The sequence below is a fragment of the Lipotes vexillifer genome, unplaced genomic scaffold (genome assembly GCF_000442215.2).
Source record: "Lipotes vexillifer unplaced genomic scaffold, Lipotes_vexillifer_v1.1 scaffold308, whole genome shotgun sequence".
Classification (NCBI taxonomy): Eukaryota; Metazoa; Chordata; class Mammalia; order Artiodactyla; family Lipotidae; genus Lipotes; species Lipotes vexillifer.
The window spans coordinates 532,854-546,463 of record NW_006792985.1 but is presented as its reverse complement, the minus strand read 5'-3'; the positions used below and the strand labels follow the sequence as shown (position 1 = coordinate 546,463).

At 42.0% G+C, this 13,610-nt stretch overlaps 1 protein-coding gene across 1 annotated transcript in view; it reads right to left on the bottom strand.

Annotated features, from left to right (window-relative positions):
- The window catches only part of PINX1 (PIN2 (TERF1) interacting telomerase inhibitor 1), an 84,177-nt gene that overhangs the window by 56,079 nt on the left and 14,488 nt on the right, over positions 1–13,610 (bottom strand). The window contains exons 5-6 of the mRNA XM_007466141.1: positions 9,220–9,312; positions 3,043–3,119 (exon numbers count right to left, since the gene is read on the bottom strand). Of these exons, the coding sequence (XP_007466203.1) occupies positions 3,043–3,119; positions 9,220–9,312 (170 nt within the window). The remainder of the gene's footprint in view (positions 1–3,042; positions 3,120–9,219; positions 9,313–13,610) is intronic.

The window sequence follows — 13,610 nt, the reverse complement described above, 5'->3', positions numbered from 1 at the left end:
CTAGAGACTGTCATACAGAGTGAAGTAAGTCAGAAAGAGAAAACAAATACCGTATGCTAACACATATATATGGAATCTAAAAAAAAAAGGTCACAAAGAACCTAGGGGCAGGACAGGAATAAAGACACAGACCTACTAGAGAATGGACTTGAGGATGTGGGGAGGGGGAAGGGTAAGCTGGGACGAAGTGAGAGAGTGGCATGGACATATATACACTACCAAATGTAAAACAGATAGCTAGTGGGAAGCAGCCGCATAGCACAGGGAGATCAGCTCGGTGCTTTGTGACCACCTAGAGGGGTGGGATAGGGAGGGTGGGAGGGAGGAAGACGCAAGAGGGAAGAGATATGGGGATATATGTATACGTATAGCTGATTCACTTTGTTATACAGCAGAAACTAACACCCCATTGTAAGGCAATTATACTCCAAAAGAGATGTTAAAAAAAAAAAAAAAACACACACTGCAGAGGCCCCATGCGCTCCCTGCGGCAGATGCGGCAGTGCCACCAGCGGCAGCGGCATCATCGCCCAGGAGCTCCTCAGAAATGCAGAATCTCAGGTCCCACCCAGCCCTTGTGAAACAGAACCCACAGCTTAACAAAAGTCCCAGAGGATTTGTGTACACATGAGGACTGAGAAGCCCTGCTCTAGGCAATAGTTCTGACACTACAGCCAAGGCTCCACCTGCAGAGTTACCTGTCAGGGCCTCTACTAGTGGTTCTCAATCCTTACTCCTCATTACACGGCAAAATAAACACCTGAATCATCTGGATAGGGTATTTTTTCTTTTAATTAAAAAAAACAAAAGGGCTCTCTCTTTTTTTTACGTGCTGATGCCCAAACCCTAACCCAGACTTTGGATTTCATTGATCTGGGGTGGGACCCTGACAAGAGCAGTTTTTTTAAAGCTCCTCAGCCCATTCTTGCGCAACCGTGGTGGAGAAGCACGGCTCTAGAGCAGGAGCTGCACCTTGATAGAACACAGCCTCTCCACCAAGCAGGATCTTAAATGCATCAGCAGAATGACAGATTAAGACGTACCTGGATATCATTCTTGCACAAAACACAGAATTATATCAAGGTTGGTCTTCTCCACACCAAGTGTACCAAAATAGATTTTCCCTGGGCTAGTACTAGGGAACTGTTTATGGAACTCCTCAAATACAGGGGAACGGCTCGCTTTACCCAGATCATAAACGACTATACCGCCAAAAAGTCAAGTACCGCGCAGTGCTGAAAAACCTTATGGCATCCAACACCAGTAAGCCCTCAAATAGATGGCGATCAGAGGATGAGAAACCTCTCATCTCCTATAATAAAAAGCTTTCCTGTGCTTACCACATAAATTCTTTTAAAGTTCTAAAAGAAGCCCATAAATAATATTTCCTTCCCCGATCTGTTCAACTGTACAATTTCAAAGAGGATGCTGGAGAGAGAGGACGCGGGCTGGGGGCAATGAAGGCTGGAAGCAGGGAGAATCAAGTAATCCAAGGCAAGGATTCAGAAAAGCTGGTGCAGTGGGAATGCACGACTGGGAGAGCTGGGACAGAAAGACAGTCCCCGGGGGCCCAGGGAGGGGCGTGGGGCTGAGGTCAAGGCGCAGGGTGTGGCCAGGCGGGGTTGTTAGGGCAGAGCAGAGGCTCAGAGAACATCCCTGACGGTACTGAGGACGCTGGAAGGAGGGGAAAACTGAGACAAGCCAGGGAGGAAGTCCTTGGTGAACCAGGCAGAGGGCCTAATCCACATCCTACAGGAACCAGGGAGGGGCGGAGCAGAGGTGTGACCAGAAGCTGGGTTGTCTGATGACCCTGGCTCTTTTCAACAGCCTCCTGTGAATGAAGCATCCAGTGCAGCCTGAACTCGGGACGCCCCCTCCCTAATGACCCACCTGCCTAGCCGTAACTCAGCAGAGCTGCAGGAAGTGCCTCTCAGCAGGCCCAGGGGCCCAGGCCTCCCTCCTCTGTCCTCATGGCTACACATGCGGGGGGCAGAAAAGTGCTGAAAGACTAGGAGTTTGGTCCTAACCTACAAAGGAAGTCACCAAACAAAATTTCCAATAACTGGTAATTCTGAAGTCTTTGAAAATTATATTAAGTAACAAATAGCTACCATCCTGGAAAATTTTCTGACAGTCTGGAGAAATGTCAGAAATAAATGAAACACATCTTCTTTGCTCTGTAGTCATCAGGGCCTTGACTAGGAACCAATAAAGGAACGTGAGTATGACACATCAGATTAGTTGAGTGATAGTTACCATAGCTAGTGAGAGCAACCATATATTTCAGATTTTCATAGATATCAATAAGATCAATTTTAAATATTTTTATCCCATTATCTCCAGAAATGCATATTCTAAGAATCCTAATATTTTGATATCCAAACGACATCCAGGGCTGTCTCTTACAGTTGGAAATGGCACAAAGAACTTTGTGCTGTATTACAGAGCCCAATTTAATAGTTAGGATCATGAATTATGGATGCACCCCATTCAGGGTGCACTTTAGTCACTCGATTCTTGTCTTCTAGTTTTGAAACAAACAATATTGTACAATGGAGGAAATACCACATCTAAATCCCTTCCAGATTCTCCATGCCGATCCAACACTGTCTCAAAATGCTTTTCAAGTGGAAGAGCCCAGGACTGAGCGTTAGTCTGACAGTCTTCCCCATAGCCATGCTCCAGAGAGAGCTACGCAGTCTGAGCAAAGCGAGCAAAATGGCTGCCTGCAGCGAGCGCCTCCCTCTCTCATGCAGCCGGGAGACGCTGGCCCCTCTGAATCCATCAGCAACAGGTGTTCTTCCCGGCGGTTAGTCTAGTCCTCACACCAGGAGGGAAAAAACCCCAGAGAACACACATTCTTTTTAAAGTTCCTTATAATACATATCATCTATCAAGTATTACTATTCAGAGGATACCATTTAGCCTTTGTATGAAGCCTCTAGAAGGTTTTTTTGGTAACTTTGCCTGGAAAGTACTATGAGTAATAAATATACATAGTTCTGTACACAGTTGAAAAATCAGTCGTATGTGGTTTAATACCTCGGGAGTCTTCTTATTCTGTCTTTTCCCAAAAATGCAGTCAAGATCTGTTTGGCTCCGAGATGAGAGATCCTTCCCTAGAAAAACATGATGCCTTCAGTAATATATTCTTTCTAAAATAAGGAATACAAATATAAACTATGAAACTCCTGAAAGCAAGATGGGTTTTGGAAAAGAAATAAACAATTTTGTAAACTACTGACCATCTGTTTCCCCTTCACAGATTACGGCAATTAAATAAATTTAAAAATCACTTAAAAACCAAATAAGTGAACCAGAACCCTTGACTTTCTCTTAATGTTAGAAACATCCCTGAGCATGGAGATCGAGAGGAAAGCTCAATTCTAAAGCACCTCTACTACTGGTATGCCTTCAAGGTATGATTTCTGGGCCTCTGGGCTCCCCACTTAGAAAACAGATCCTGTTTACTTCAAGGAGACATGAGCTACTTACTTAGGATTATGAAATGCAGGATAAAAAAAATGCTGCTAAGAAACGTAGCTCCAAAACCCCACACGAGCACAGGAATGAGAACATACTGCATTTGACACATAGAAGCTCAATAATTAATTGAATGAATGAAATTTTTTTAATAAATGCAAATAAAATTCATTGCATTAGGGTGAAAGGGTTTCAGATTTTTCTCTTTAAATTTTTTTACTGTAATAGCTATATCATTTTTAAATAAAAGGATACATAATAAGAGTCGGAAATTAAATGGCTTCTGGCAAAAACAGTGTCCAAGGGATCCTTCTTATTAAAAACCCTAAACTCTTTAACTTAATTTCAAACCCAAAAACCAACTAATTTAAAATTCACTTCTACGGAATTTCCACTTCTACCAATAATACCCTGTGAGCAGTGGACCAAATCTAGTCCCATTTGTCAACTTCACGGTAAATGTATTCTAAAATGTAACTACTACATATAAAGTCTTGAGGCTCTGGGGGAGTGAGGCTCTGGGTTAGACACCAGAGTCTTTGTTCTGAGTTGGAAGCCTGAGTTGCACTGTCACAGACCCACTTATCTTCTTGGTTTCCTGCAGCAAACTGACTTGGCAAAGTACCGTCATGACCCAGAAGGGTTCTAGTTCACTGACTATCACTGGGGCATTCAAATATGATATTGCTCAGTGACTCCATGAAATTAAAAAAACAAGCACCCTTCGATTTAATGCAAAACCAGGTGCCAAAACCAGTTTCCTAGGCTGCAGTACCAGACTCATGGGTCCAGTCAGTGCAACCTGTTGCTGCCAGGAGGACAGGCTCATGCGTGGCTCTGTGCTGCTCTCGCCTCTCTTCCTGAGCTGGAAATAAATGAAGCTTCCTGGTTCTACCTGGTTATTACGTAGAATCCAGACAGAAGACCCCAAAGGAAAGCTACTCAAGAGCAAAATGAAGCCTATCCCAGATGGGAACTCAGAAAATGAACCAGAAAAGTAGGGAATAAAACTGGTGGGGAGAAGTGGACAACGTTCATGAGGTCTGAGATCTATTCCAAGCTTTGCCCTCAGCAGAACCCATTCTGCACGGCAGAGCACATTCGGGTGGCAGTTTCTAGTTCAGAAAAAGGAGTTGTACTGAGTTCAAAATACGTGGCAGCCACCCATCCCTAAGCTAGCTCCTGAAATGGAACAGATACCCTAAAAGAAATGCAAATGACAATCTCTTTTACAGCAACTGAACTAAAAGGAATGCTGGAGGGGTTAAGGAAGGGAGGGTACATGCAAGATGACAATTCTAAAACAGGATGTCAAAACATGAACACGCAGTGATGAAAAACAAATCTAGAATCAAAGGGAAAGCTGTCAAGCTAGTAGAGAATGTACCAATGAAGGCGCAAGTGTTTCTAAAGTTCTGGTGATGGGTTCTCGTATCAGAAATGTCTACCCTTTAGCAAAGTTCACTTAAGTAAATGTAGAAACCAGGATTGTTATAGGCCTTGCTCTGGATTTGATCTGGAAAACAAAACACAGAGAAGAATTAACAGAGACCAATGGAAAGGAACTTAAACTGTGAAGATGGAAGTGATGTTGAAATAGTTATTAGTTAATGGTCCTGGCTGAATAGTTTACAAATGTTATAAAATTATGGCCAGTTTTGAATAAAATATACATATTAAAAATGAGTTTGAAAGTTATTGGCCTCAGTTCTGAATGACGGTCAAATCACAACAAATACCGTTGATAAACTTGTCTCAGAGAAAATGACAATCAAAAAGTTGAACAGAATAGGAAGTATATGTTGTCTGCCTGGATTTGGTTTATTTATCTACCAGTCTTCAATTGTCTGTATCATTTCAAGAACCGAGGAAAAAAGGTTCTAGTAACCAAGCTGATATAACAAAGTCCATGAAAGGATGATCTGATACTTTCAGAGAACAGCACTTTATTTATGATCATTTTAGCTGTTTTTCTAATCATGAGGATTATCAGGTGTTCCTGTCTATCAGTGCAGCAAATTGGAAGAGAGGAACATGACCGCAGCCAGACACCCTTACAGCACCAAGAAGTCCATGGGAAGCAAATAAAACAATAAAAAATAAACGTAAGGACTTAATAATCATGGAAATTTGGAACCTCTTAGTTTAAGGACAAAAGTCACATAGAGCCCAACAAGTGCTAAGGCGAAAACTGTATTATAGCACTGTATTATACCCAGGACTCAAAAAACCGAGTTTTTCTACTCAGAGTAAAGGGGCCAGGGTAAGGAAATGCAGGTTTGAGAAATATGTCTGTTAAATAAAAAACACTGAAGGGTTACATAGGTAGCTTCACTTGCTTAGAAAATTTATTTGCATTCCCCAATCAAGGAGGATAAAACAAATGATATTATATTTTGATTTTGTTTTTTAATGAAAACACATAGGACTGATAATAAGCCTGGGACAGAAGATTAAGAAAACTTCACTGAAAGGGTAATACGTGAGAAAATCAGGAAACCTGAGAGAATCAGAGCAGGGGGTAAAATAAGTGAGACCCTCACAACCAATAATAAGACGGTCGGAACTTTTTAAAAGCCTGCAATGGTGCTACTTCACAGTTAAATGTCAAAAGAGCCAGAAGAGGAACCGGAAGACCCGTCACCCGAGCCTGACGGCAGGGGGCCAGCTGGGCCAGGACACTACAGTCCGCGTCCAGCCCAGGAGCCGACCACATGGACACGCACTCTGAGTGTAGTTTCCTCGTTCAAGGAGTGAAGTATCACAGACTGTCACAGGAATGAGAATAAATGACCACAGTGAAGCCACACAAGTACAGTGTACACAACCTTCCACACACCCACCGCATGACTGGGAGCAACAAGCGATGCTCTCTGGACAACTTCTCACTGTATAATATTAAAAACCTCGAAAACGGCTTTGGAGAAATTTATATTTTCCCTACTGTTTTTTCTCTGCAGATATGGCCTTGCCAAACATTTTTCAAATTAAAAGAAACCACTGTTGAAGTTAGGCTTTTAAACAAATATGGATGAAACTAATATTTTGAAATTATGTAATAAATGATGTCAAATTTAAATTATAAATTTAGGACTAGAGAAAGGAATAATTATGTACCAGAACTAAAATGCTACAGCCAATATTTAGGCAGTAACAAATTTTACAATGCTATTTGCTACTGTAATCTTTATCTTCACTCTTCACACCAAGCTAAATAAAATGCTGTCTTTCCATGTTTTAGTTTCCTAGACCATAGATGGACTTGCAGTAAGAATCATCCTCATTAAACAAGTGAGTTAGTTACTGTACTACGAGCATACCCATGGGCAAAAATCCTTGTCATCCACTATGCTGAACAATCAAAATGTCCACACAACGGCATCATTTCTGGTAAGTTCTAAAGCACAACCTATTTTAGAACTCAACAATGACTTAAAAATCTTTCATTTCACAAAAATGGAAACTGAGGCTAAAAGAGGGGAAGAGGTTGAGTGATTTGTGTGAGACAGTCATGGCCAGAATCCAGTTTCCTGTGGCCTAAGATAGTCCTCCTTGGAGGAAACTGAGAGGTTATCATTCACATCCAGTGACAACAGCTGCTCTACAAGGAAAGATTTCTTTCAGTAAGTTAAAGAACTTTAAAATAAACGTTTGGGGGACTTCCCTGGCGGTCCAGTGGTCCAGCATGGAGTCGCTTCCACTGCAGGGGGCATGGGTTCAATCCCTGGTCAGGGAACTAAGATCCCACATGCCACGCCGCACAGCCAAATAAATAAATAAATAAATAAATAAATAAAATTAAAAATAAATAAGTAAATAAAAATTAACTTTCACTGTGGATTGCTGAGATGGACAGTAAATGAGTATTTTCCTCACTACCTGGATTTCTGCTTCCCTTTATCTTTCCTATTTATTCCCAATCTGCAATTCCTCTATTTTCCACTCAATCTTCTCTGCTACCTTTGTTACAATATATGTTGAATTACCCTCCCTACATACCAATGCCCCCTGCTCCCCAAACAAGGCTAATAAATAAGCAAACCTCATTTTAAAAGAGAGAAAAGGAATGCACAACACACCAAGCAGGTTGATAGGGTCACCTGACAAGGGGGTGGCTTAACTAGAAACAGAAAGGAGATACTCCCGGCATCCATTAGATTAAAGTAGATTAAAGAGGTTTATCCCAGCTTCGGCAAATGCTTCAGATGAAATCATGCATGTAGTCAGGTACAAAAGGAAAATGAGAAGATTCTATTCTCAAAAGTCAAAGCTTAAAAGGCTGCCATACTACCCAAAAGTCACAGTGCACTTTTAATTTCATTTGTGCTCAGCACCCCTCCTGCTGTATCTTTTTTTTTTTTTTTCCTATAGGGTCTAATGAGAAGGAGAGATATTTAAGGGGTTGGGTATGAAGTGACCATTTAGCCTCTCCTGACAAGGACAGAGGGGCCAACAAGGATTGCTTTCTGTCCTGCAGCAGGTCAGGGGTGGAGAGGAACCCTGCTCAAAAGCCACACGGGAGAACGACAAAGGTTCTACCCTGACAGAAAGAAGAGAGGCTAACACGACGAGCCAGACAAGCCATACCTGCCGGGACAGGGAAGGGGAAGCCCCAGTCTCTCCCTGCACACATCCCCGAAGCTAATGGGCTCTCTCCTCCCTTCAGCTCTGCCATGAGCCCTCCCTCAAACCAAACCCAGTCTACCTTTTGGGGTCCTGGCTCCAAATGAGAGCCACCATTAACAGTTTAGAGTAGTGAGAATTCCAGTGCCCACTGCTATTCAGCAGGGTTCTAGATGTCAGGGAATTCCCAATCATGCCAACGAGACTAAAGCAAAGACACGTGCTTTTTCCTAGCATACAGAGGTAGAAACATACATCCACTCTCCCATAGACGAACCATCAAATAGTGACTAGATAACATAGTTATCATACTTACACTTTAAGTATATTAATGTAATAAATACCGCTTTGTGCCTGCAAAGTACACTTAGTACACAACACTGTTCCATGGGAAAACATCTGGGGAGTTGATGAGTTTAAGTTAAATGGTTTCTTTCCAATACAAGACTGCCACCTAGTGGTTAAAGAGGACACCTGCACCCACGACTGACCGTGTAGGTACAGCACTGGGAAGGGAGTGGGGAGGTGGTGATGAAGGAAGACATGTTTTCTAACACTATTTTTGCAATGACCATGGAACACCTAAGTTAACACTACATGAAACACAGGAACGGTGTGGAATAATAGAAGAGTCAACTCGGGAGTGAGATTTCTCATACTGGAGGTCTCAACATGGCGCATAATTCTCTAAATTGGCACATTTTAGGAGCTGTTCAACACCAACGTTAAGCTCTGAAAAACAGGAAAATGTAAGTAAAAATGTTGAGCGATAAATTAAAATTTTCTGATCTAGCCACGTAAAGGCCCTCTTCTCTTCTAAACAGCAAGTTAGCTTCCACACTCAGCTTTTTACCAAAGGACTCCTACATAGCCGAAAGCCAAATCTGGGGCCCACCTCAGAACGAATGAGTCTGCATCTGCATCCTAACAAGAGCCCCGGTGACCCACAGGGAGAGCTGAAACGTCAGCGCTGCTTTAGATCAACCCAGTCAGCGCGGCCCTCCTTCCCCATTTTGTAAGTGAAACAAGTGATGCCGGTGAGGAGCTAAAGTGCTTTGAGAAAATCCAGTGTGAACAGAGGTTTCAGACAAGTAAAGAAATGCTTGATTTTACCTTTTGTGAATCTCATATAATGAACACGGTTTTTGGAGATTTTGGATTTCTCTTCAAGGCTGAAGGATTTCTTTTCCTTGTTGTCTGAGGAGTCTTTTAAAAAAGCATGAAAAGCATTACATTAAACTCTCTGCATTCCATTCTCATTCTCATACAGTGGCACAGTCTTATTTAAATAAAATCCTATGAGACCTATTATTTATTACTGAACTCTAAAAATGATTAGAAATATTCTTAAACTGTGTACTGTGGATCTGGCAGGGCTATTCTCCAGAAGTTTATAACATCCTGGAGGAAGAGAAATGAAAACTTCTGTTCACACAAAAAACCTCCACATGAATGTTCATGACAGCTTTATCTGTGATAGTAAAATACTGGAATTAACCCAAAATTCCTTCAATGGGTGAATGGCTGAGCAAATTCTGGTACTCCCTTATATGGGAACACTACTCCACAATAAAGAGGAAGGAGCTGTTGATACTGTGCAACAACCTAGATGGACTTCAAGGGCATTATGCTTAAATGAAAAGGTCAATCGACATACTATATGATCCACTTAGACTATAACATTCTTGAAATGACAAAACTAGAGATGGAGAACAGATGAAAGGTTTCTAGGGACAAAGATGAAAGTGGAGTTTGGAGGTTGGAGGGGCAGAAGGTGGGTGTAAATACAAAAAGGCATCATAAGGCAGCTCTTTTGTGGTGATGAAGCAATTCTATATCTTGATTGTGGTGGTGGCTACATGAATCTATACATGTGATAAAATTGTACAGAACCACGCACACACACATACACACACACAAATGAATGAAGGCTAAAAAAAAATAGTGAAAACTGAATAAGGTCTGCATTCTGGTTAATGGTCAACATGAGTGTCAATTTCCTAGTTTTGATCTTATGCTACGGCTATCTTAGATGTCACCGTCGGGGGAAACTGGGTCAATGGTATTCAGGACTCTTTCTACTACTATTTTTGCAATTTCCTGTAAGTCTATAATTGTTTCCAAATAAAAAGTTCTTTTAAAAAGTGAATAAAGGTAAGACAGATTAATGATAATCAAAAACAGATCAGAGATGATAATCAGGTAGAGCGTGAAGGCGCAGAGCTGGCACTGAGCCACCGCCTCAAACACCAGATTTCACTGGAGGCTCGCCTTTCAGGACAAAAACAACAACAAAAACAAATCATTGAGGAATAAACTCATGTGGTTACTCCTTTGACAAAACAGGAAAACGTGAGTCAGAAAGCAGTCTTAGTCCTTTGCCTGCAGTATCAGAGCACGTAGATCCGGGGTGAGAGTCAGTGACAGGATTCTCAGTAGCTGCCTGTGTTCCCTCATCTTTATCTATTTGTCAAGTTTAGGTAGCAGAAAGAGCACATCATAGGTAGAAGAGAGACTGAATTTTCCTATGGTTATGTCATAAGGAAATATAAATATGAGGTTAGAGAAAGGAGAAAAAAGGAAATTTTCACCTTAGTAGTGAAGCAAAACAAGCACATACATGTCCATTAAACACATTAGCTAAGGGCAATCCCTCCCAGGAAATTAGTCATTTCAAAAGCAAAGTGTAAATTACATAGCAAGGCTCTGAACAATGTTAAGGTAGATGTTTCCGGCTTGCAGACAATGCCTAGCACAGCTTAATCACATCAACAACCTGAAACATTCTCCTCCGCGGCCACTTCCCAAGATCAGCTCGGGACTTTTTCAAAAACATCCCACCAGGAAACTTTCTGCTCCTTTCTGTGGCCAAACACTTTCCATAGCACATAACATTCTCAATTTTGATGTTCCGAACACAAACTACCAAGCACAGTACCAGCTTGAAGTGGCTTTTACCCACTGAAGGCTTATTAAGCACCAGGCGCTGGGCCGTAAGCTCTCTGCGCCATCCTGCATTCCATCTCGGCAACCGCCCTGGAAGGTAGCTGCTAGCACTAATAAACCGACTTCACAGGACACTGAAGCAAGAGGGGTAAAATAAGGCCCATCAAGGTGGTGGCTATGATGGAACTGGAACCCAGGCAGATCTGCATGAGAGCACACATCCTTAACCTCCACACTGTGTGCCAGCGGAGCTGCGCTCACACTTCTGGGGACATGAGAACCTCCTGGGAGCTTCGCCACCTTCCGAGCACACAGCCTTTCCAGAGCAAACCCGAGCCCGGACACGTCCTAGGGGAGCAGTTTCTACCTGGCTGTCCACACACACGCTTTCCTAAAGCTGCTCTGTTCTGTGTGGATGCATCAATCTGGTCCTCCTTCTTTGCTTCTCCCCTGCGTCCCCCTCCCACTTTACACAAGGGGAGCACAGCTCTCCTCTCACCAGGATCAATAAGGAACAAGCCACAGTACTGGTGTCATGGAGGCGTCCTTTAATCAAAGCCGCAAACCCAGCACTTCCAAAAAGGTTTTACTGTTCTAATAATTATTTATCAAAATTTATTATTTCCCGGTTTTGTGCATTATAATCTACTAATTAATAAAGACAACCTAATCCAAAGTAAAAGTATTTACCCTTAGGCCTTGGGGCTATGAGAAATAAACCCAAAATTTATATGTATTTGTTTTGTAGCAGAGAAACATGACAGGGTAATAAATTTTTCAAAGTTCAAGCAAAAAAATATATTAACGTATTATGGGATATATACAAGGGAAATATTTCAGAGGAAAAGAAACTAGGAAACATAATATCTCTGAATATTAAAGGACTTACTTTTCTATTTCTAAAGAGATGACCATGGATATCAAATTGCTCTGGTATTTAACATCCACTGGATACATCTGGGACTGATGGAATGCTTTTATTTTAAAATGCCGATTTTCCCAATAGGCAGGTATTATATTCCTTGTAACTATTTAAAGCTGTGATTAAAAACATTATAGATGTCGATCTAAAACTGTGAGATAGGGTATACTGTTTTTCGAAATTCCCTCAGGAGCCCTGGGAAGAAAAAAATTTGAAGATCCCTGTCCTAAACCACACCTTTGTGGATGACAGGTTATCAGCATCCCAGTTTGTTTCCAAAATATTTAAAATCACAAGGGACAAGACACCTGACAGAAGTAAAAAGCATTTCTTAAAACCATCAGATAAGTCTATCAAAAAGCTGGATTGAGTCTAGGAGTAACTAATTGAGATAGGATAATTTTTTTAAATGAAATTTTAAAGAATATAGAGGTTTTTATGTCCCACAAAGGAACAAGGGTTATTTCTAGAATCTTTGCAAGATTCTACGAAGAGAATAGTATAGAATTTCTGTTCAGTTGAAAGGCAGACTGTGTTGATTTGGTAAGCAATCTTAAGGAACTAAAAATATTATTATACCAGAAAAATATGTTACTAGGTTATCATGTCACCTGCTTGTCAGCTTTAATTCAAGTAATAAAACCAAAAATTCATTTGGATGAAGATACTGTATTTACCAAAGATGACTTGGCAGAAAAATAATCTCAGCTCTCCAGATCCATTTCCTGGCCAGCTTTTCTGTTAAAGGACTATTCTAAAGGCTGGACTGTACTGAGTGAGACGGAGGCAGAGCTAACAGCCCTGTGCCTACCGCGGGGGTGCAGCACCCTCTAGTGGCCTTGAGGTGGAAGTTAACCTACAGATCAGTAACTCAGTTAATGATTTACTATACTTCTATGGCTCACACAGAAAAAGACTCAGCCTGCACAGGTGAACCTGTGGATGGGGCTGCACATGGACAGGCACCACCACCTGGAGTCTGTTATGCCCTCGCCACCTTCCTGACAAATAACACAGGCTTCCCCGAGTCACTTTCAACACTTCCCTGACCACCCTTGCGGGAATCCATCAGGAAGGCCCGGCTGCGGTGATTGTGCTCGGCCTGGGCAATCAGCACAAAGGGACCTGTCCCGAACCAGGGTTTTCATGGCTATTACAATGGCATTTCTCAGTTAGCAAACAGTAATCAAGATACCATCAAATTGGAAAAAAGTAACTTTCCAGCTATCACTGTCAAATCTCAAAAGCAAACTGCTCAAAATCTGCTTTCTCTTTTCCACAGTTCCAAAAATGAATCTCATAGCGCCTTCCTTTATGGAATCCTGGTGTGATAATTTCTGGGCATCCCTATCACTTGAAAAGTTACAAAGTATTCTCTAACTCAGTACATCAAAGGAGAAAGTTATGATACCAAACAAGGTGAGAATTTTCCCTGTTTAAGAATGAACGTGTGGAGCTTCCCTGGTGGCGCAGTGGTTGAGAGTCCGCCTGCCGATGCAGGGGACATGGGTTCGTGCCCCGGTCCGGGAAGATCCCACATGCCGCAGAGTGGCTAGGCCCATGAGCCATGGCCGCTGAGCCTGTGCGTCTGGAGCCTGTGCTCCGCAATGGGAGAGGCCACAACAGTGAGAGGCCC